This window comes from Trichomycterus rosablanca, chromosome 9 (genome assembly GCF_030014385.1).
Source record: "Trichomycterus rosablanca isolate fTriRos1 chromosome 9, fTriRos1.hap1, whole genome shotgun sequence".
NCBI classification, from domain to species: Eukaryota; Metazoa; Chordata; class Actinopteri; order Siluriformes; family Trichomycteridae; genus Trichomycterus; species Trichomycterus rosablanca.
The window spans coordinates 31,962,042-31,986,933 of NC_085996.1; the positions used below are offsets into that span (position 1 = coordinate 31,962,042).

The following is a 24,892-nucleotide window of genomic DNA, read 5'->3' on the forward strand; positions in this document are numbered from 1 at the left end:
ACCTCTGCACTTGGAAATAAAACCCAGGACCTTCTTGCTGTGAGGCAACAGTGCTACCCACCGAGCCACCATGCTGCCTGCCTCTGGTGCCTTGTCCTATAAGCCTAATTTAGATCCACCAATGAATAAATAAATTTTTAATAAGAAATAAGAATGAATGATGAACAAACAAATAAATTAATTACATAATATAAATAAGAAAAATATTCTTTCACATTTACAAAATAGAAAAAATAGATTATAGAGCTTTTTATGCTCTTTTTCCCCCAGAAGAAATATATATAGAATACACTGTTCCTAACAAAGTATCCTACTGCACTCCTTCCTGACAAGCATTGAAAAAAAAGATATTTTTATATTTGGATAATCATAAATGTGTCCCTTGCGTTCCTGACAGCTGAGGTGCAAAATGCACACAGCTGAGACTGGCTCTAAATTATATAGTATATACAATCCAGAAAAAAACTCTGCTCAGTAAAAATGTTACTTTAGAGAACTTTATTGTGTAGAAATACAGTACACCACTATAGAATTCAGATGCTGCCTTCAACCGTATATTTCTTCAGCCTAAAGAAAAAAAAAATCAATATGTATGTATGTATATGCCTCGTTTGATAAGTCACATAAATGTTTATTCACATATGCTGTATTCAAAGTTAGCAACTTGCGCTGGCTGTCCAGATGTAATAGTCAAGTAATAGCTGAGGAGTTTAAGCATATTAATACATGCTCAAATCAATTACAGTTATATATAAAGAAAACACTTTGTATTTAAATTGGGATAAACAACAAATTTCCTATTCCTACAGATGTATTATTTTAAAATAAATCAGCTTTATAGTTACTTTTTCATTATACGTATATATAGAGTATATCAGCCATAACATTAAAACCACCTCCTTGCTTCTACACTCCCTGTCCATTGTATAAGCTCCACTTACCATATAGAAGCACTTTGTAGTTTTACAGTTACTGACTGTAGTCCATCTATTTCTCTTTTCTCTGCATGCTTTGTTAGCCCCCTTTCATGCTGTTCTTCAATGGTCAGGACCCCCACAGGACCACCACAGAGCAGGTATTATTTATGTGGTGGATCATTCTCAGCACAGCAGTGACACTGACATGGTGGTGATGTGTTAGTGTGTGTTGTGCTGGTATGAGTGGATCAGACACAGCAGCACTGATGGAGTTTTTAAACACCTCACTGTCACTGAGAATAGTCCACCAACCAGAAATATATCCAGCCAACAGCACATCATGGGCAGTGCCCTGTGACCACTGATGAAGGTCTAGAAGATGACCAACTCAAAAGCAAGAGATGAGCGATCGTCTCTGACTTTACATCTACAGTCACTCGTTTTCTTAACAGCTTATCCAATCAGGGTCGCAGGGGGGTGCTGGAGCCTATTCCAGCTTTCAATGGGTGCAAAGCGCACAGTAACACCCTGGACAGGGCGCCAGTCCATCGCAGGGCAGACACACACATACACACACACTCATACACACACCCATTCACCTATAGGGCAATTCAGTGTCTCCATTTAACCTCACTCGCATGTTTTTGGACTGTGGGAGGAAACCAGAGCTCCTGGAGGAATCCCACGCAGACACGGGGATGACATGCAAACTCCGCACAGAAAGGACCCGGACTAGCCCACCTGGGGATCGAACCCAGGACCTTCTTGCTGTGAGGCAACAGTGCTACCCACTTAGCCACCGTGCCACCCCAGTATACAAATAAATGTGATATTTACGCAAATAAATGAAAATGGAGGGATTAACAGAGGTCGTAACCATGATTAAATTCTGATCCGTTTGTTGATTCGAGTGACTCATTTGTCCTGACAGACAGAAAAAGCAGATGGACTTCATTTGATCTCTATAACAGCCGTCCTTACATCTCTATCACACTCATACACACATGCATGATACTCCTACTCACTAACATTTGGTATAGCAATCATTTCAGATAAAATACTTCTCTATAAAATCATTTCATACATATCTTTTAAAACCAACTAAACATGGGAGGATCATACAAAACTCCACACAGAAAGGACTCAGACGGTGCCCAGGTGGCACACCAGCTCAGAGAATCTGAACTCATCGGTTCGAAACTCGGCGTTACCACCGGTCAGCTGGGCGCCATCTGGCAGGAACAATTGGCAGTGCCTGCAGCAGATACTAATTGGCCACTGTATCTGCAGGGTGGGGGCCGGACTATGTGTGGGATCTTCATATGCTGTGTAAGGACCCTGATTGGCGGAAGAGATGCCTGTGCAGAATGCAGGGGCGAGAAGAGGAGGGCTGTACACGTGTCGGAAGAAGTGTGTACAGCAACGTGCTCTCCTCAGATGCAATCAGGTATCCCGCAGCAGCGGAAGACAAATTGAGTGCACTAAATCAAGAGGAAAATGGGGAGAAAATGCATAAAAAAAAAGAAAGGACCCAGACCAGTCCACCTGGGGACCGAACCAAGGACCTTCTTGCTGTGAGGCAACAGTGCTACTGACCAAGCCACCCAAGTTGAAATATTATTATATATATATTATATATATATATATTATGGGATTATAAACTAAAGTGTCAGTACTCTTTAAAATGTCCTCCCCCCAGCCACACTATAATGCAAAAACTGAAAAGTGGATCCAAAAAGATGTACTTTTGGTGCTAGAAATGCAGTTTTAGTGCGAATAGCAAAACTAGTAACAAAAAATTTTTTTTTAAATGTATATCAATATTTTCTTTGTAATTTTTCCATCTTTCTCTGTCCCACTCTTGCTTCCTTTTTCTGTCTCTTAAATGCAAGTTGTAAACAGATATACAGTGCAACTTTAAAAACAGATGACAGAGACAGTATCTCTCCCCTGAATGTACCTGTTGTTCTTATGCCAGTGCATCTCTCACAGGCAATAATTAAGGTAAAAAAACATGACAGCAGTAAAGATGTGTTATTACTGCATGTCATCCTGCTGTTTTTAACTGTAGAAATCAGACAAAGTTCTCAGACACATGGGGACACAGAGGTAAACCATCTACTGACAGCATCAGATCACTTTGATACTCAAAGCCCACTGGTCCCTCAAAAACAGAATGGTAAAAAAGCCTGACACTGAGAAAGATGCTTGGACTTGACGGGGATGTGTGCTGGACGTGCCAAGAGTGTTGGGATTTATTCCTGAAGCAGCTATGAAAGCTAGGCAGTAGAGCTGTAATGGTAAATAAGTGAATGTGTGATGCCCTGCAATAAAAATTCCTCGTGTAGGGCGTGCTCTCACCTCACAGCCAGTGCTTTGAGGTAGCTCATACCATGACACAGATGAGAACTGAGCTCTATTCAGAACTCAAAGTTTGACTGGGATGAGTATTACATGGAGACTGGGCTAATTACAGTGTTTACAGATGCAACCATGTGATCTCTTTCCATTTGACCTGGATATGTTGATGATATTTTAAACCAAATTACCTACTTAGTGTGTTGACAGTTTTAGTCTTGTATTGCATAGACAGCTTATTGAGTTTGTGACACCTCTTACTCTGGATCATTGTGATGTTTAGCTGTCTAGCTCATGTATCTGTATCAAACACTCCACAGAGTGTAAAAAAAAGATGCTGTGGAAGAATCTGTGAACCATTTACTGGGAACAAGTTATATAACTTGTTTTCTTACTCTCTTTACCTGGAGCCTGTAATCAGGAAAAATAGACAATAAAATGAATCAGAGGAGTACAGGATATTATACAGGCTGATACAAGGGTGTGTTATTATGACAATTACAGATATAAAACCTTACAAATATCACAATATACACTGATCAGCCATAACATTAAAACCACCTCCTTGTTTCTAAACTCACTGTCCATTTTATCAGCTCCACTTACCATATACAAGCACTTTGTAGTTCTACAATTATTGACTGTAGTCCATCTGTTTCTCTACATACTTTTTTAGCCTGCTTTCACCCTGTTCTTCAATGATCAGGACCACCACAGGACCACCACAAAGCAGGCATTATTTAGGTGGAAGGTGCAGTGGCAATGACATGGTGGTGGTGTGTTAGTGTGTGTTGTGCTGGTATGTGTGGATCAGACACAGCAGCGCTGCTGGAGTTTTTAAATACTGTGTCCACTCACTGTCCACTCTATTAGACACTCCTACCTAGCAGATGTAAAGTCAGAGACAATCGCTCATCTGTTGCTGCTGTTTGAGTTGGTCATCTACTAGACCTTCATCAATGGTCACAGGACGCTGCCCATGGGGTGCTGTTGGCTGGATATATTTTTGGTTGGTGGACTATTCTCAATCCAGCAGTGACAGTGAGGTGTTAAAAAACTCCATCGGCATTGCTGTGTCTTATCCACTCGTACCAGCACAACACACACTAACACACCACCACGCACACACTGGTTACATTCGTGACAGAACATGGAACTGGTGGTTACACAAGTTTACTGTTAAACACAGTCATGAACAATTTTGTTTCTCCAATTCACCTCACTTGCATGTCTTTGGACTGTGGGAGAAAACCAGAGCTCCTGGAGGAAACCCACACAGACACGGGGAGAACATGCAAACTCCACACAGAAAGGGCCTGGACAGCTCCACCTGGAAAACAAACCCAGGACCTTCCTCTGTTTAGTTAAAAGAATCTATGAAGAGTGGTTGACATGTGGACATTAAGGTACAAAAGTAAATGAACAAATGAAAAATTATTTAACCAGCTGTTGTATTTTTTTCAATACTGCCAAATAAATAAATGAGTGTAAATGATCCACAGCTGTTCTCTATGAATTAAACCACAAATGAAATGTCTGGTTTGTTAGGAACAACAACACACTAAAACTGTTCATTAATTAGAAGTTTAGTGCTATTGGCTTTTCTGTTTATTGGATATTGGAACTAAAAAGCACCATAAAACATAGAAACAAAAATAAAAATAGTAGTTCATAATGAAACCAGTTACATTCTTTTAGTCTCAGATTATTGGTGTGTAAATAAAACACATGATCGGTCAGTTTTGCAGAAACTTTGGTTTTTCATATCCTTCACTAATTGGAATGACTGAAGATCCGTCTCTGTTTAGTTAAAAGAATCTATGAAGAGTGGTTGACATTAAGGTGCAAAGGTAAATGAACAAATAAAAATAATTTAACCAGCTGTTGTATTTTTTCAATACTGCCAAATAAATAAATGAGTATAAATTATCCACAACTGTTCTCTATGTTTAAACCACAAATGAAATGTCTGGTTTGTTAGGAACAACAACACACTAAAACTGTTCATTAATTGTAATTTCAGTTCTATTGGCATATCTGTAAATTGTAATTAAAAAAAAAATACTAGTTCATAATAAAACCAGTTGTATTCTTTTAGTCTCTGATTATTGTTGTGTAAATAAAAATAGTTGATTTTGATTTGCCTGCAATGTGCTTCTTCATATCCTTCACAAATGACTTGCCTGGTTAAATAAAGGTTAAATAAAAAATAAAAAATAAATAAAAAAATGGGAATGACTGAAGCTCCATCTCTGTTTAGTTAAAAGAATCTATGAGTGGTTGCCATGTTGACATTAAGGTGCAAAAGTAAATAAACAAACAAATTAACAAATAAAAGATAATTTAACCAGCTGTTGTATTTTTTTTAATACTGCCAAATGAATAAATGAGTGTAAATGATCCACAACTGTTCTATATGTTTAAACCACAAATAAAATGTCTGTTTTGTTAGGAACAGCAACACACTAAAACTGTTCATTAATTGGATGTTTTCTATTGGCTTTTCTGTTTATTGGATATTGGAACTAAAAAACACCATAAAACATAGACACAAAAATAAAAATAGTAGTTCATAATGAAACCAGTTATATTCTTTTAGTCTCAGATTATTGGTGTGTAAATAAAAAAATAGATCAGTTGGTTTTGCACCCAATTTCTGTCAATCTGCCACAAATGGGAATGACTGAAGCTCCATCTCTGTTTAGTTAAAAAAAGAATCTATGAATCGTGGTTGACATGTTGACATTAAGGTGCAAAAGTAACAAGTGATGCTGTCAACATCCAACATTCATGCTAATACTGTCATTTTTTTACACATTTTCTCTCAGCAAAATCACACCATCTGCTGTGTTTACCATGACTACAAACCAAACCATAGCATCCCTACTAGGCTAAGAAACCCTGGCAGGCACGGCGGATGCTAGAAGGCATGACTGGGCAGTAATGAAACCGAATGCTGATGGAGTTAGGACATTTAGATAGCTATCACGGAGGCGCCTGTTCAGCCGTAATCACTTTGGAGACCGTTGTGTTGGATACACAGCAGACACTGTACTTCCACCGTCTCCAGTAAAGCGAGCTGAGCACAATGGCCCGGCTTAACATATGAACAATGGGTTAGCGAAGCAAATGTGGTTGGGTGCAATCATCGTGTGAATAATTTAGCCATGATACAAGCTTACAAAGTGTCTGGGGTGTAACGGAGAACCAACAAAGCTCGTGCCAATCATGGCATCTTGCGAGAGGTCTGAGTTACATGGAGTGTATAGTATAACCGATACTTCCTAAGTAAAACTGAATCGAATTGTTATGAAGCATAATTTGATACAAATGTGTGAATGGTTTCAGCTAATGTGTTTTCACAAAAAACACCCCACAAAACTAATTCTCCTGATTATCATCCTGCTCCACTCAAATTGCTCACACATGCTTTTGCTTTCTGTTTATTGCCTCAAACAGAGTAAAAAAAACCTTGGGTTTGGACTTAATTAAGCCCAATTTCTCATTTGCATAATGACGAAGAAAATTAACAAGGAGGAGCAACCGAGGGGGGGAACTGACACCATTTGGCAGTGAGAGAAGAGAAGGATAGGAAGGAAGGAAAGAACCAAGAAGCAAGTGTAGTGCCTCTCCTCTCCGTGCCTACCTTCACAGCGGGAGCTGAAACTGGTGCCCCGGCACGCTTGGCACCCAGTTCATTACTGCTTGTCGTGACGGCAATGGTGACCGGTGTGGGCAGGAGGGAAGGGATGACGGGCAGAGGGAGGAGGCCGGGTCGGTTGTTTCCGTTAACGAGAGCAGGGCTGACGGGAGAGCAGTTATTATTGGTCACCCCATTGTGGAGGTGCGCGGGCCGGTCGCGACGATCCCATGCGGCCCGGTAGTCCCTCTCAAACCGGTGGTGGTGACGCGACATCACTTCCTTTCGGAGCCAATGTGGCACTGTGTGAGGAGAACAAAAACAAAGAGACAAAAGGAATTAACAAAGTGTTGTCAAAAACACTGCTTTGACTCTAGCCAGGAATCCAAGAGAGCAAAACTGACACTGCTCTGTAGGTTTGACGGATGACAATAGTGTGTCTTCCTATTAAATTACCACTAGTCAAACATAAAGAAAAACAGGGTTTTGTTGTGGTGCAAGCACAAAATATGCACCCTATCATCAGGAGGTTGTTAATGTAAGCCCAAGCCTGAGTCATCTAAACCCAGGAGTCCCAAAGAACACAGTTAGTCATGCTGTTTGTGTATAAGCATTAGCATTTCTTTCTGCAAATTATTATTATTATTATTATCAAAGCAACATTAGCCAAGAATAGAACAAGGATGGAGCAGGATAATGCAGCAATAGGGCATTAACCTTTGGTTAGATATTTTAAGTGTCCATATACTTATAGTGCTGGACTATTTGATCGTTTCGCTGAGCCTGCAGATAACGCTAATCACAGAGTTCTTCCTCTCCTGATCTATGTCTATCAAAGGGACGTCTACCCAACACCTTCAACTGTGTACTGTGTCCAGGAGAGCTGAACTAGCACTGGTCTCTTGTTATTTGTGTTTCACTTTTAATATAATTAGAACGGAAGAACATGACTCTATAGCACTCAATGGCATAATATCTAAACATCCTAATACAGTATACACCGATTAGGCATAACATAATGACCACCTTCCTAATATTGTGTTGGTCCCCCTTCTGCCCCACAAGCAACAAACTGTGATGCACTGTGTATTCTGACACCTTTCTATCAGAACCAGCAGTAACTTCTTCAGCAATCTGAGCTACAGTAGCTCGTCTGTTGTATCGGACCACACGGGCCAGCCTTCGCTCCCCACGTGCATCAGTGAGCCTTGGCCGCCCATGACCCTGTCGCCGGTTTACCACTGTTTCTTCCTTGGACCACTTTTGATAGATACTGACCACTGCAGACTGGGAACACCCCACAAGAGCTGCAGTTTTGGAGATGCTCTGACCCAGTCATCTAGCCATCACAATTTTTCCTGCTTCTAACACGTCAACTTTGAGGATAAAATGTTTACTTGCTGCCTAATATACAGTATATCACCCACTAACAGGTGCCGTGATGAAGAGATAATCAGTGTTATTCACTTCAACTGATAGTGGTCATAATGTTATGTCTGGTCAGTGTATTAATAATAATAATAATAATACTTTCAATTTATATAGCGCCTTTCAAGATACCCAAGGTCGCTTTACATCAAACAATAAACAGTTCAGTGAGGTACAAAAAGAGAGCATAGTTAATTGAAGAGATGGGTTTTTAACAGAGATTTAAATTGTGGAAGTGAAGAGACAGAGCGAAGAGAAGAAGGGAGAGCGTTCCACAGAGTGGGGGCAGCCACACTAAATGATCTGCCACCCAAGGTTGACAGCCTAAATCTAGGTGTGGCCAGCAGGCCAGCATCGGAGGACCTGAGTGAGCGACTGGGTATATAAGGTGTCAGCAGATGGGAGAGGTAGACCGGGGCAAGTCCATGAAGGGCTTTAAAAGTAAGGAGTAGTATTTTAATAATAATTTATTAGTATTGTTATAAAGCCCTGCAATGCCATAGCTGTCCATAAGTGGGCATTCAAACAAGCAAAACTAGCACCATTTATGTACAGTAGAATGGTTCAATTAAAACAACATGTACAAAGAAAAACAAGAACAGTCTATGTAGTGGTAGAAAATACACACTTCCTTTGCTGTGAATATGGTGAAACCACAAACCTAAAGCCCCAACAATTCAGATTACATAAATATTCAATGTAATTCCAGCTGGTCATGCTTTTGAGGTACATTATATAAACAAAAATACTGTAACACCCATTCTGATTATTACATTTATATGTTTCAGGCACAGCAATTGCTAACAAGTGTAATAAGTCAGCTATATGAAAAAAACTATGCTTCCAACTTTGCAGCAACAGTTTAAGGAAGGTCCTTTCTGTTCCAGCATTACTGTGCCCATGTGCGCAAGCAGGGTCTATAAAGACATGAAGAAAAGCTTGCTTTAAAAAAACTCCAGTGGCCTGCACAGTGCCCTGACCCTAGCCCTACTGAACTGAGCTTTGGAATGAACTGAAACATTAACCAACATCAGTGCCCAGCCATACAAAACAGCACACATTTCCACAGACATACTTCAAAATCCTGTGAAAAGCCTTCTCAGAAGTGTCACTATTTTAATACTATTTGTTTTTGAAATGGGATGTCCAACAAACTTATGACGTCCAAATACTTTTGGCCATGTAGTAAGAGAAGGCACTACAGATTGCCCAATCAATCAAGCAATATTGCCAGGAATCGAGTGGTGCTAGATTAAAACAAGAGTTTAAAGTGGTGCAACTTCAAGCCCTGGCAGTGAACAAAGTATAATACAGAACAAGAAGGGGGCTCAAGAGTACCCCCCCTACACCCATAATAAGCTAGCTAACTTTAAACGTAGGGAAATGACTACATAAAGCTATGACAATGTTACGATCATTCACAGTCTAATTTATCTCAATACTCCTGCTTTCTAGATATAAGGTATAGCACTTTTGTCCCCTATCGATCTGAGCAACACTTACCAGAAATAGTACAGAAAGTGTTCTTACAATAAAACCTTCTAAGCTTTTAGAATCAGGAAATTGTAACTTCAAGTCCAGGCAAAGACACTGCCATTTGTAGTTCATGTAATCCCAGTTGACCCTGCTCTCGAGGTATCGGGGATCACACTCCTGTCTCTATCAATACAAGCAACACTTGTACAACTCCAAACTCTTTATGGTTCTGTCCTATTCACATTAAAAGTTTATTTCAAGCTTTTAACATCAGGAGGTTGCAACATTAAACTCTTAAGACATTAGGAACAAAAGGGAGCTCTGGTTTAGTGTAACAGATTATCAAAGGATTGTTAGTTAGGGCTCTGTTTGGGGTCCAAGAAACTAGAACTGTCCCTTTCTATGTAGGACAGACGGCATTGTTGTCTCCTCTTTCAAATAAATTAACACTAGTCAGGATAAGAAAACTGGCTCTGGAGAGGTACATTAGTTCTTTTCAGAAGGGTACTAGTTTAAGGCACAGACTAGACACAATGGGTCTGTCCGAAAGCCTAGTGAGAGCTCTACATAAACACATTTTACGTCATCCCACGCACTTTCCGAAGAAGAAGGCTGGCCGAATTCTGAGGTACCTTAAAATGATGCCTACTAAGGTGCCTTAATTCGAAACATTAATCTGACTGAACAATGAGGGAGCATCCGATGCTTCCTTAGCGATGTGTGGCACAACATTTCTTGCCAAAGATTTCAAATATGGTAAATGAATGCAAAGCAACAACCAAATGTAAATAAATTGTAATTTATGTACAAGTGTAATTTATTTGCAAATTTGGGCCTGTCAGTGACAATTTAACCACAAAGGAAGATGTTAGCTTGCATGTAAGCGGGTTGTGCTGCCTCATCCCATTGGTTTGAATGGCCTAAGGCTAACTATGTTAGCTTAGTAAGTAAAATCTGTGGTGATATAATCGCTGTCCAAGTAGTGTGTCTGAATAACCTGCCTTAAAAGTCAATGTCTTATTAAATTCCTCTCTACTTAGGCAGCTGCCCAGGTAGCAGTAGACAGCAAGGCAGCTCTCTAGGTTTTTGAGCAGACCCAATGCCTTAGCCATAAGTAGGCAGGGGTCCTGTAATGTCATATGATGGAAGACCTTCCATGTTTTAATGATGTATTCTTGCTGTGTCAGACTTTATTTTGAATAAGATAAACACGAGATAGTGGATTTTGTGTTAAAGGTGGATGTAAACAAATTCTTAGTAAGAAAATGCTAAATTGTAAATCTCAGCCTGTTTAAGACCGGGCTTAAAAACAGCATTGCTCAAGACAGCATTATAAACAGCAAATTAGTTACTTGATAGTATGTCCAATTAGTGGTACATGTGAATGTAGTTTGTAAAGCAGCCAGAAAAACAGTTAAGTGCTGTGCAAAGATCTGCCTGTCACTAAAATCTATCTAAAGGTGTCTGTGATGATCACTATTGACACTATTGATCTTGGAATGTCAGACATGGATTCCGTTTCCATGAGTGACAGTACACCATTCTGCAATAGGCAGGTGGCAGCTCAGCTGTTATGGTACTGAACCAGTAACCAGAAGGTTGTTAGTTCCAGTCCCACCACTCCCAGGTTGGCAAAGTTGAGACCCCGAGCAAGACCCTTGAATCTTAATTGTTTGCATTGTATTCAGTCACAATTTGAAGTCAATCTGGAAAAAAACATCTGGTAAATGTGATAAAAATAGACCATTATTTACTTTCTTAAGCTACAGCACAGTCTGTAATGTTTCCTGCAAATATTAATAACAATATAATAAACTTACATGTTTTTTTTAGTAATTTTTACCCATGGGATACTAATAACAAGTGATTTTCTGGTTGCATCCCAAACTGCGTCTAGGGCACACAGTCTGTAGTATTTAGTACAGTAGTGTCTGATTTGGGAAACAACCGCTTTAAACCCTCTGCCTCTATGAGACATAGACTGGTGATTTAAACTGAGTTTGTTCTGTTTCTTTGTTCCCATCTACCCTTGAGCCAAAATCAGCCAATACATTTTTCACACTTAAATCTGGTTACAGTAGAAGTATGGACCTGTGAGACTACTACTGCAACCATACAGTGAGTAAAAAAAAAGACTAAAGAACTTGCCAGCTACAGTTATGGAGTCTAAGAAAAGCGGTGTTCCTTTTACCCATGAGAATGGATGCAAAATGTGCATTAAAACACCTCAGAAAAATGAATCCAGTGGTAAGCTGATTTTTGCTGATACTGGTAGGGAGAAGCTGTTTTTCTTGTGTTATGGATGAATGCTGTCTGGTATTTAATAAGGTCATGCTTTAGAAAGTCTCTAGAAGTGGCCTGCACTTGTTGTCAGTGTGAAGTATATCCAGATTTCATTTAAAATTATTGCTGGTCTCATTAGACCGGCCCTTACATGCCAAAGTGTATGGGAATAAATACTGGCACCTAGTAAACTGCTGGGGAACAGGTTAGAAATCATACAAGAGGTGCCTCAGATACGATCGAGGTCCCCAGCAGCAGAGGACTAATTGGCCATTCTAAATTGGGAAAGAGAGGGAAGAAATCATACATTTTAACAGTAGAAGAAAGAAAGCACCAATGTGACATATCAAACACACACACACACACACACACACTGACACTGCCTATCACACACTCTAGATCAGTGGTTTCAAACATAAAGGCTCCTTACAAAACCATTACTATGAGGTTCGCTGATGGATTTTAATATTCCTTAATCTAATTACCTAGGACTATTTATTTAATTCAGAGAATCGTTCATATAACAAAGTAAAAGTCTACACGTTTGTAGACTACACTATTGGAGAACAGGGTTAAATCATACAAGAACACACAGTGTATTAAAAGCAGAGCACTGTTGTGCCATTTAAACTCCTACACATGTAAACTAGGACCGTACCAATGGATCTATTTCATGGAAAAAATATACAGCAAAGACAGTGAGGGAAAATGTAAAGAACTGATAAACCAGAATAAAAGTCTAATATGGTTCAGACTCAAACACACACAACCCATCACTACCTGTCACTTCCTGTGGTTTCAAACATAAAGGCTCCTTACAAAATCATTATTTTAAGGTTCTCTGAAGGTTTTTAATATTCCTTAATTTAATTAGTATAGGCTATTTATTCAATTTGGAGTATTGTTCATATAAAATAAAAGTCTACCTGTATGTAAAGCCCTAAGCTTTTGGACAACAGGGTATAAATCAAACAAGAACACACAGTGTATTGAAAGCAACGCACTGATGTGATAAACATATACACATATGAACTAGAAGAGTACCAATGAATCCTACTTGTAGAAAAAAATAGCATTGAAAAATGTGAAGAACTGATAAACCAGAATAAAAGTTCGATAGCTGGTTCAGACTTCTTTGCAAAACCTTTAGTATGAGGTTCTCTGATGATTTTTAATATTCCTTAATTTAAATACCTAAGACTATCTATTTAATCTGGAGAATCATTCATATAACAAAATAAAAGCCTTCATACTGTAAAGCCCTACACTATTGGAGAACAGGGTAGAAACCATGTGAGAACACACAGTGTAATATAAGCAAAGCACTGATGTGACATATAAACACATACACATGTAAACTAGGAGAGTACCATTGGATCTCTGATAGCTGGTTCAGACTTACACACACACACACCATCACTGCCTCTCACACACTCTAGATCAGTGGTTCCAAACAAAACTTAAGTATGAGGATCTCTAATATTTCTTAATTTAAATACCCAAGACTATTTATTCAAGCTGGAGAATCATTCATATAACAAAATAAAAGCCTTCATATTGTAAAGCCCTACACTATTAGAGAACAGGGTAAACATAATACAAGATGAGACAGTGTAATGAAAGCAAAGCACTGATTTGACTTATTGACACATACACATATAAACTAGGACCGTACCAATGGATCTATCTCGTGGAAAATATACAGCAAAGACAGTGAAGAAAAATGTAAAGAACTGATAAACCAGAATAAAAGTCTGACAGCTGGTTCATACTCAAACACACACAACCCATCACTACCGGTCACACACTTTAGATCAGTGGTTTCAAACATAAAAAAAAATTCCTTACAAAACCTTTATTCTCTGAAGGTTTTTAATATTCCTTAATTTAATTAGTATAGACTATTTAGTCAATTTGGAGTATTGTTTATATAAAATAAAAGTCTACCTGTATGTAAAGCCCTACACTATTGGACAACAGGGTATAAATCAAACAAGAGCACACAGTGTACTGAAAGCAAAGCACCAATGTGACATATAAACACATACACATGTAAACTAGGACCATACAAATGGATCTCCAATAGCTGGTTCAGACTCAAACACACACACACACACACACACCATCACTGCCTGTCACACACTCCAGATCATTAGTTCCAAACAAAACCTTTAGTATGATGTTTTATGATGGTTTTTAATATTACTTAATTGAATGACCTAAAACCATTTATTCAATATGGAGAATCACATAACAAAATAAAAGTCTACCTGTATTTAAAGCCCTACACTACTGGAGAACTGGGTAGAAATCAAGTCAGGTCAAATTTATTAGTATAGAGCTTATTACAATGGACATTGTCTCAAAGCAACTTTACATAATCCAGGACCGACAGACCAAAAATCCCTGTTGGGTAAGCCGAGGGCAACAATAGTATGAAAAACCTCCTTAAAATTAAAGAAACCTTGATACAAACCATACAAGAACACAATGTATTCAAAGCAAAGCACCGGTGTGACTTATTGACACATACATATATAAACTAGGACAGTACCAATGAAACCCTCATGGGAAAAAATATATTAATGCAAAAAAAAAAAATAGAGTTAAAATTCTAACTAAAAAATACAGAAAAAGGACAACATGCATAACAAATGTTTACTTTTTACCTGAAAACAAACCAGTTTATTTTACTCTAACGGTGTTTGCGCACTCCAAATGTTTAGACACTTGGCCAGATCGATCAGACCTGAATCAACAGAGGTGTGAGCATGGCAAATGGCCTTGAGTGAATGAGTGCAGCTGAAAATGTGTGAACACTATCCTCGGCAGAAGCAGATTCTATCTGGTGAGACACTCACACAGAAAACGCTCCATTTACTTATTTTAATACCCTTTCTGCCAGCCTTTAATGAGAGCTGAAAAATGAGCATTTACGTACAAGGAGCTGGAAGAAAACTGCAGCATGGGCTGCTCCAGGGAAGATTAGCTCTAATCCATATGGTTAAAAGATCTGTCCGGCTATACCAGGTTTCTTTAATGACTTTATCTTATAACTCCCAAAGCTCATAACTCAAACCCATCTAGAATCCTAATTAACTGGACAGCCTATTTTACAAGTCACTTTATGGCTTTGAACTGCTGATTTGTTTACAGGGAGAAGCAACCTGATCAGACTTTCAACTGCCTCGGCTTCTACTTCTTCCACCTAGTGTCGCAGTGGTTGTTTTGCTGTGGGTTGAGTCGGGAAACGTAATTTTCTGTGGCTTTTTTTTTTTTTTAAATCAAGCCAGGCCTCTATAGACAGTTGCGTGTAATAAGTCCGGAGACCCCGGACGGAATAGACTTATTAGTTTTTCTGTTTGAACATGTGGGAACAGATTAGGGTAGTTGTAAAGTGAGCCAGTATTGGTTATTCTGGTACTGGGCAAGAAAATCAGGATTTATTGCATTTTGGCATTTTGCATAATATTGGTCTACATCATAAAATAGGCTCTTATAAAGCTGTTGCGCGGTATTGTGCGTATTCCCTAAAGACACAAACAAATGTGCTGGAATAGATAAGATGGCGTCCACTTTTTTATAAACATGCTGCTTTATGGGAGTTGAAAATTACAGTGAAAAGCCTTTTCAGTAGATAGAATGAGCTCGCCATTAAATCCCTATTTAATGCAGCACGTTGAAATATCAAAGAGGAAAGTAGGTGCGTCTGAATTGAAGGGAACATTTCCATTAACTGGACAGCAAAAAGGCCTCCATCAGTCAAGGCTGTATTCTTCTGTCGCTGCTCAAATCATTCATTACAGCTGCAAATTACTTTCCTCCTATAATTAGATTCTATTTTATAAACTTTAGATTATTTATTCACCCAAGCAACTGCACTGACTAGTTCAATTTAAGCTGCTCTTTAATACATTCAGTATATTTTTCTGCACATATTTCTGCATGTATAACACAAACGTATGAGGACATGCTTTCTGACTATTAGAACTAACATTCAGAATGCACATGCACTGCAAACAAAGAGAAAACAACCAAGGAAGAATGTAAAGAGCTAATAAACCAGAATACAATTTTGATATCTGGTTTAGACTTAAACACACACATCGTCATTTTCTGTCACACACTTCTAGATCTGTGATTACAAACATGAAGCTTCCTTACAAAACCTTTAGTATGTTTGTTTGTTGGGATTTTAATGTCATGTTTAACACTTTGGTTACATTAATGACAGTACAGGTCGTTACTAGTTACACAAGATTCATCAGTTCAAAGTTTAATGTCAAACACCATCATGGACAATTTTGTATCTCCAATTCACCTCACTTAGATGCCTTTGGACTGTGGGAGGAAACCAGAGCTCCCAGAGGAAACCCATATAGACATGAATAGAACATGCAGAAAGGACCTGGACTGCTCCACCTAGGAATCAAACCCAGAACCTTCTTGCTGTGAAGCAACAATGCAACACAATACAATGCCATCAGTTTTACACCGACTAGGCATAACATCATGACCACTGACATTTGAAGTGAATAACACTGATTATCTCTTCGTCACGGCACCTGTTAGTCAGCATGGGCACCCTGACATTATTCAGTCCTGTCCAAAAAGCACCGAAAGCGCCAACAATGGGCACGTGAGCATCAGAACTGGACCACGGAGCAATGGAAGAAGGTGGCCTGGTCTGATGAACCACGTTTTCTTTTACATCACGTGGATGGCTGTGTGTGTGTGTGTGTGTGTGTGTGTCTCTTACCTGGGGAACACATGGCACCAGGATGCACTATGGGAGCCTCATATGGCTGTGATAGTAAAATGATAGTAAACATAACCTAATTAGAGCACCAGGTGTGTCAAAATCTATTTGCTCAGGGTGCTTTATAACCACGTTTTTTGTTCTCCATCTTGAACAATCTCTTGAGCATTTGAAGTGCCTTGACTGGCCAATCTACTATTTAAAAAAATAACTGCTGAAGTAGTGTCGAAACGAAACGTATTCATGCAAATATGGAATGACCAGCTTATTAATAAAATACATGACCAAGGTTGCCTTGTAAAGGTGCGAGCAATGAAACAGTCTATAGCATAATTAAAAACTATATTTATTACATAGTATGAGGACTGTAATTGCTATATTTAAATATGAATTATGTAATAAGTATCTGTGCTGCACATGGAGCAGATGTGCTACATTGGTTTAACCAGTGTCCCAACTCACAAACCTTACCATTGGTAAAGTGGTAATAATTTTTATTTATTTATTTCTTTTACCCCTTTTTCTCCCACTTTAGCGCATCCAATTTCTACCCGTCAATCCTCCTCTCACTAATGCTGGTCCCTGCTCCTGACTGGGGAGGACGAGGCTGCTTCACGCCCTATCCGAAACGTGCACAGCAATCGAACATCTTATCACCCACACTTGACAAGCGCAGTGAGGTACAGCACTGTGCACGGAGGGCCACACCCCCTACTGCACTCCTTCCCATCTCCGTGCAGGCGCCACCAACCAGCCAGCAGAGGTCGTAATCACACTAGTCTGAGAGAGAGTCCCCATCCGGCTTAGTCCTGCCCCTTATCTGAACAACAGGCCAATCGTTGTTCATGTAGCCACTCAGCCTCAGCCGGCGAGGCAGAGCCGAGATTCGAAACGATGTATTCGAGATCTCAGCTCTGGTGAAGAGCGTGCGCTTTACCGCTGCGCCACCTGAGCGGCCTGTAAAGTGGTAATTAAGCACACTTTATTGTACAGTGTGACATTTTGGGACACAGCAGCTCCGTTCTGCCTATGTTTGTTTGTTTGTTTATTAGGATTTTAACGTCATGTTTTACACTTTTGGTTACATTCATGACAGCAACGGTAGTTACTCATTACACAAGATTCATCAGTTCACAAGGTTATGTCGAACACAGTCCTGGACAATTTAGTATCTCCAATTCACCTCACGTGCATGTCTTTGGACTGTGGGAGGAAACCGGAGCACCCAGAGGAAACCCACACGGACACGGGGAGAACATGCAAACTCCACACAGAAAGGACCCGGACCGCTCCACCTGGGGATCGAACCCAGGACCTTCTTGCTGTGAGGCGGTTCATTAAAGTTTTGAGCACTTAAAATGAGGCCACGGCCCAAAAAGCATTGAGAACCCTTACTGTACGTGATCAAAGAGCATTAATAAAGCATAAAGACTAACTTGTAAAAGGCACAAAGACTCTAAGACTAACAGGTGGGCCAAAAAGCTGAGAAAGTCACACTGCACATGGAGCAGAGGGGCTACATTGCTTTAACCAGTGAGCTTAAGGGCTGTGTCTCAACTTACAAAGCTTACTATTGGTTAAGTGGTAATTAAGATAAGATAAGATTCCTTTATTGATCCCCATGGGAGAAATTCAAGTGTTACAACAGCTCCAGTACAGTGTAAATACAGTAAATAGAGTAAATAAAATAGAGTAGAATGAAATAAAAAATAAGGAAGTTATATAAAAAAAAAAAAATAGCTATGTGATGCAATTACTATTATACAACAGTATGGCAATTACAACAATATAATAAAAACACTATATATTCTATATGTAAATATATACATATGTGTGAACACTTTTTTTGTACAGTATGACATTTTGGGACACAGCAGCTCTCCTCTGCTTGTGTAAAGCCTGAAGCACTGAGGGACAATGTGTGAATTTGGAAAGCATGTGCACTCTCTTCTTTTCTAAAGTGAGAAATTCAAAAATTCACTGCTGAATGGTTATGGTGGGTTCGTAAAATGAGGCCACGGCCCAAAAAGCATTGAGAACCCTTGCTATACGTGACCAAAGAGCATTAACAAAGCATAAAGACTAACTTGTAAAAGGCACAAAGACTCAGTAAGACTCTAAGACTAACAGATGGGCCAAAAAGCTGAGAAAGTCACACTGACACTTTTTATGCTGCTGCCGTTTTTGTCATCGCTTTCTTTGACAAGCAAAGCACACGGGGCACATCTGTACAGACCTATATAAAGCCATAGCATACGCCCTCGCCGTGTTTACAAAGCTGCTGCTGTAGACATTTCTGTTCGGCTCCCGGTGCTGATTCTAACATAGCTATTGCAGCCATGCTGAGAATCCTGCAGGCACTGTTCCTAACAGCAGGTGCTCCATGATGATAATATATACAGTATCAAACTTTTAATCAGTGAAATGAGCAGAGACACACAGAACAAAACACAGGGAAACTCACAAGGCTTATTAACCAAAATAAAAGTACTGAAACTGACTCGTTCACAAACACAGACATCAAGCGTGGGTGTTTAATACCAGCAACGAGGAGTCGAAGTGCTTTTGTTTTATTTAGTTTGATTCAAACCCCCAAGCGTTTGCGCTTGGTGTGATTATTTTGCTGATGACAATGCTTGCCCCCAGTGACAACAAAAAGCATTCAGCATGTTTATTTATTTATTTATTAGGATTTTAATGTCATGTCTTACACTTTTTGGTTCACAGGAACAGTAGTTACTGGTTACACAAGATTCATTAGTTCAAGTTTTTAATATCAAACACAGTCATGGACAATTTTGTATCTCTAATTCACCTCTCTTGCACATCTTTGGACTGTGAGAAGAAACTTCCGGAGAAAACCCATGCAGACACAAGGAGAACATGCAAACCACATAGAAAGAACCCGGACCACTTCACCCGGGAATCGAATCCAGGACCTTCATGCTGTAAGGCAACAGTGCTTGAGCAAGGCCCTTAACCCTCAATTGCTCAGACTGTATATTCTAAGTCGATCTGGATAAAAGCGTCTGCTAAATAGCATTATGAGTAACTAAAATGCATGCATCCACCTTCTTGTTCTGGAACTTTCTTTAAGAGTATTATTAAGTCTCTAATACTCACCCCTGTCCTGTTCCACTATACAAGTATTACAGACTACTATTTACATAGAAATCACATGAACGTACAATCACAATTAGTCATTATAACTGATTCAACCGCACTACAGCACTTTATATGGGCTGTCTATGTGCACACTGTGATCTGTTATGTATTAATTTACATTTAGATGTAACCTATAGCTGTTCAAATATGCTGTTTTATATATAAAAAAAAAACTATAAAAAATACTAACGTGTTCCTGTCAGAAGGTCAATGGATTCTCAGAGGATAATACTGCCCTTATATGACACTGTAGGTTTGATGGTGTTTTATTTTTGGCTTCAACATGACTTTAGCAATATATGAAGGATAATAAATTATTAAAACACTAGTACAGGACTTCATTTCCTTTGCTGAAGAGGCTACAGTACAAGGACAAATGATAGTTACTCATTACACAAGATTCATCAGTTCACAAGTTTAATTTCAAACACAGTCATGGACAATTTTGTATCTCCAATTAACCTCACTTGCATGTCTTTGGACTGTGGGAGGAAACTGGAGAACCTGGAGGAAACCCAGACAGACACAGGGAGAACATGCAAATTCCACACAGAAAGGACCCAGACCTCCCCAAATGCGGATCAAACCCAGGATCTTTCACTGAGCCATCGTGCAACCAGACAATGTGCTGAGGTACAAACTGTAATTCACAAATAAAGACACAGTTTATTTGAGAAAACCCCTGTCCCATGCATAACTATCCAATTAGCTCTTAAATCCTGAACTACATATAATACAGGTATACACGATGTCTCAAAACTTCTCAAAATGTGCATGGTACTCAATTTTTAATAGTGCACTAAAAGTGACAGCTCATTCACTTCGCCTCGGAGCATTTAGCATCTCGCGCCGACTGTCTGTGACAGCAGCACAATTCTAATAAATAAACAAGGAATAAATATGCAGATAAAATAGATATGGTGATGTGAGGCGAGACTAAGGCTTCATTTCTGCAGCAGGGAAATTCAGCAGCATAGGAACACACATAAACTTTACAGGTTTTGAACAAGGATGGACTTAATTATAGTAAGTCTGCGGGGTCAAATGTCAAGGATGGAATAAAGACAGGGTGAAAACAAGAGAGTGTGGGAAAGTTTAGGTGAAATTCTGAGAACCAAAAAAGAGACAGAAAAAGAGAGAGAGATTAAAGCGAGGCTGCCCCCATCAAATGGCTGCATTATCCTTGCAGACAAACATTTGTGTTTAGATGAGAAGGAGCTTTGATGCCCACTTACAAAAGAATAGAGCAAGGGGCACTTGAGCTCCGGACAGATCCACACAAACAGGAACAAAAGAGCACTGTTCATCAGAGCTCACCTACTGGTACAGCGCACAGTACCCTTTATTATAATAACCCTGTCTGGGAGAAGTGAAATATACAGTAATAGAATATGTCATTGTTAATAAACTATTAAATAATATTGGACATCTACTGATAAAAATAAAGAACAATGATATTAAAATTTGTATGTGGCTTAGTGTTTTTAATATCTCCATTTAAAAGAATGACAGGATGGAGATTTTCGAAACGCTGCCGAGCTTTAGAAATCACCTTAGACCCAGACTCTATGACGGCACTGTTTAGGATTCCTCTTGACCCTCAGACTCCAGCCACAAAACCATGTGTAATTGCTTTTAGTACCCTGCTTGCTAGACGTGCCATTGTTTTAAGGTGGAAACATTTCTCTCTGCCTTTCCTGGTCACCTGTCCTCAATATTATTGATAAATCAAGTTTCAAGTTTATTTGTCATTTGTACAAATGCTGTATTACTCTTTTTCTGTATTACAAGAGTTTTTTGTTTATTGTTTATTAGGATTTTAACGTCATGTTTTACACTTTGGTTACATTCATGACAGGAACGGTTGCTACTCATTACACAAGGTTCACCAGTTCACACAGGTTATATCGATTTTGTATCTCCAATTCACCTCATGTGCACATCCTTGGACTGTGAGAGTAAATCGGAGCACCCGGAGTAAACCCACACAGACACGGGGAGAACATGCAAACTCCACACAGAAAGGACCCGGACCGCCCCACCTGGGGATCGAACCCAGGAACTTCTTGCTGTGAGACGACAGTGCTACTCACTTAGCCCTTAGCCACCATGCCACCCCTCTAGAGTACAAGAGAGTGTTTTTTGTTTTTTTTGCCTTCACTTGTTGGGTGAGGTTGTTGTCTATTCGGTTTCTCCTTTTTTTGGTTGTTTATTTGGTTGTTATCTTTCATTACTTGTAATGAGGATGAAGAGCATTGCGCCGCTTCATCCTCCTTCCCTTCGCTCAGGCTCAGCAACACCTAGGGAAATATGGTCCAGTTTGTTGTTTCGCTCGAACGGAACACCACTGAGGCTAGAGCGGAGGAACAGAGCCAGCCAGGTTAGCCGTTACACTTTATAGCATTATGAGTAACTAAAATGCATGCATCCACCTTCTTGTTCTGGAACTTTCTTTAAGGGGAAAAAAGTACCACTTCATTTAGACTGGTACTACATGACAGCTGAACAGTTTTATTTTCCCTGGGGCCACTATGCTAGTATTACAGACAACTATTTACATAGAAATCACATGGATGTGTACATACAATCACAATTAGTCACATAACAGATTTAACCACACTACAGCACTTATATAGGCTTTCAATGTGGTACAAATTGTGATCTGTTATGTATTAATTTACATTTCGATGTAACCTATAGCTGCCTAAATATGCCACCCAAAAAGGATGGGTCCCTGCTGAGTCTGGTTCCTCTCAAGGTTTCTTCCTGTAATTTTAAGGGAGTTTTTCCTTGCCACTGTCGCCCTCGGCTTGCAGTGGTAGCAGTTTTTGGTCTGTTGGTCGTGGATTCTGTAAAGTTGATTTGAGACAACGTTCATGGTAAAAAGCGCTATATAAATAAATTTGACTTGACTTGATACACATTGATACACACTTATTCTGTACAATACCTGCACATCTGGACATTGTACAATTATTATAATTCTAAATTGAAATGTTATATGCCGGAATAATACTTTAAACATTCACATTAACAGACTCACAGTAGATTATACTTTAATGCTGTATATCTGTACATTCATGTATACAGTGTATCACAAAAGTGAGTACACCCCTCACATTTCTGCAAATATTTCATTATATCTTTTCATGGGACAACACTATAGACATGAAACTTGGATATAACTTAGAGTAGTCAGTGTACAGCTTGTATAGCAGTGTAGATTTACTGTCTTCTGAAAATAACTCAACACACAGCCATTAATGTCTAAATAGCTGGCAACATAAGTGAGTACACCCCACAGTGAACATGTCCAAATTGTGCCCAAATGTGTCGTTGTCCCTCCCTGGTGTCATGTGTCAAGGTCCCAGGTGTAAATGGGGAGCAGGGCTGTTAAATTTGGTGTTTTGGGAACAATTCTCTCATACTGGCCACTGGATATTCAACATGGCACCTCATGGCAAAGAACTCTCTGAGGATGTGAGAAATAAAATTGTTGCTCTCCACAAAGATGGCCTGGGCTATAAGAAGATTGCTAACACCCTGAAACTGAGCTACAGCATGGTGGCCAAGGTCATACAGCGGTTTTCCAGGACAGGTTCCACTCGGAACAGGCTTCGCCAGGGTCGACCAAAGAAGTTGAGTCCACGTGTTCGGTGTCATATCCAGAGGTTGGCTTTAAAAAATAGACACATGAGTGCTGCCAGCATTGCTGCAGAGGTTGAAGACGTGGGAGGTCAGCCTGTCAGTGCTCAGACCATACGCCGCTCACTGCATCAACACGGTCTGCATGGTCGTCATCCCAGAAGGAAGCTGACGCACAAGAAAGCCAGCAAACAGTTTGCTGAAGACAAGCAGTCCAAGAACATGGATTACTGGAATGCCCTGTGGTCTGACGAGACCAAGATAAACTCGTTTGGCTCAGATTGTGTCCAGCATGTGTGGCGGCGCCCTGGTGAGAAGTACCAAGACAACTGTATCTTGCCTACAGTCAAGCATGGTGGTGGTAGCATCATGGTCTTGGGCTGCATGAGTGTTGCTGGCACTGGGGAGCTGCAGTTCATTGAGGGAAACATGAATTCCAACATGTACTGTGACATTCTGAAACAGAGCATGATCCCCTCCCTTCGAAAACTGGGCCTCATGGCAGTTTTCCAACAGGATAACGACCCCAAACACAACCTCCAATATGACAACTGCCTTGCTGAGGAAGCTGAAGGTAAAGGTGATGGACTAAACCCAATTGAGCACCTGTGGCGCATCCTCAAGTGGAAAGTGGAGGAGTTCAAGGTGTCTAACATCCACCAGCTCCGTGATGTCATCATGGAGGAGTGGAAGAGGATTCCAGTAGCAACCTGTGCAGCTCTGGTGAATTCCATGCCCAGGAGGGTTAAGGCAGTGATAATAATGGTGGTCACACAAAATATTGACACTTTGGGCACAATTTGGACATATTCACTGTGGGGTGTACTCACTTATGTTGCCAGCTATTTAGACATTAATGGCTGTGTGTTGAGTTATTTTCAGAAGACAGTAAATCTACACTGCTATACAAGCTGTACACTGACTACTCTAAGTTATATCCAAGTTTCATGTCTATAGTGTTGTCCCATGAAAAGATATAATGAAATATTTGCAGAAATGTGAGGGGTGTACTCACTTTTGTGATACACTGTATATTGAACAGATGGTGCTAGCTACAGTGTATCACAAAAGTGAGTACACCCCTCACATTTCTGCAGATATTTAAGTATATCTTTTCCTGGGACAACACTGACAAAATGACACTTTGACACAATGAAAAGTAGTCTGTGTGCAGCTTATATAACAGTGTAAATTTATTCTTCCCTCAAAATAACTCAATAT

General features: G+C 39.7%; 1 protein-coding gene across 1 annotated transcript in view; it reads right to left on the reverse strand.

Annotated features, from left to right (window-relative positions):
* LOC134320700 (kelch-like protein 29) overlaps positions 1-24,892 on the reverse strand; it is a 352,789-nt gene that overhangs the window by 221,525 nt on the left and 106,372 nt on the right. The window contains exon 3 of the mRNA XM_063002246.1: positions 6,922-7,217. Coding sequence (XP_062858316.1) covers positions 6,922-7,191 — 270 coding nt within the window. The 5' untranslated portion in view covers positions 7,192-7,217. The remainder of the gene's footprint in view (positions 1-6,921; positions 7,218-24,892) is intronic.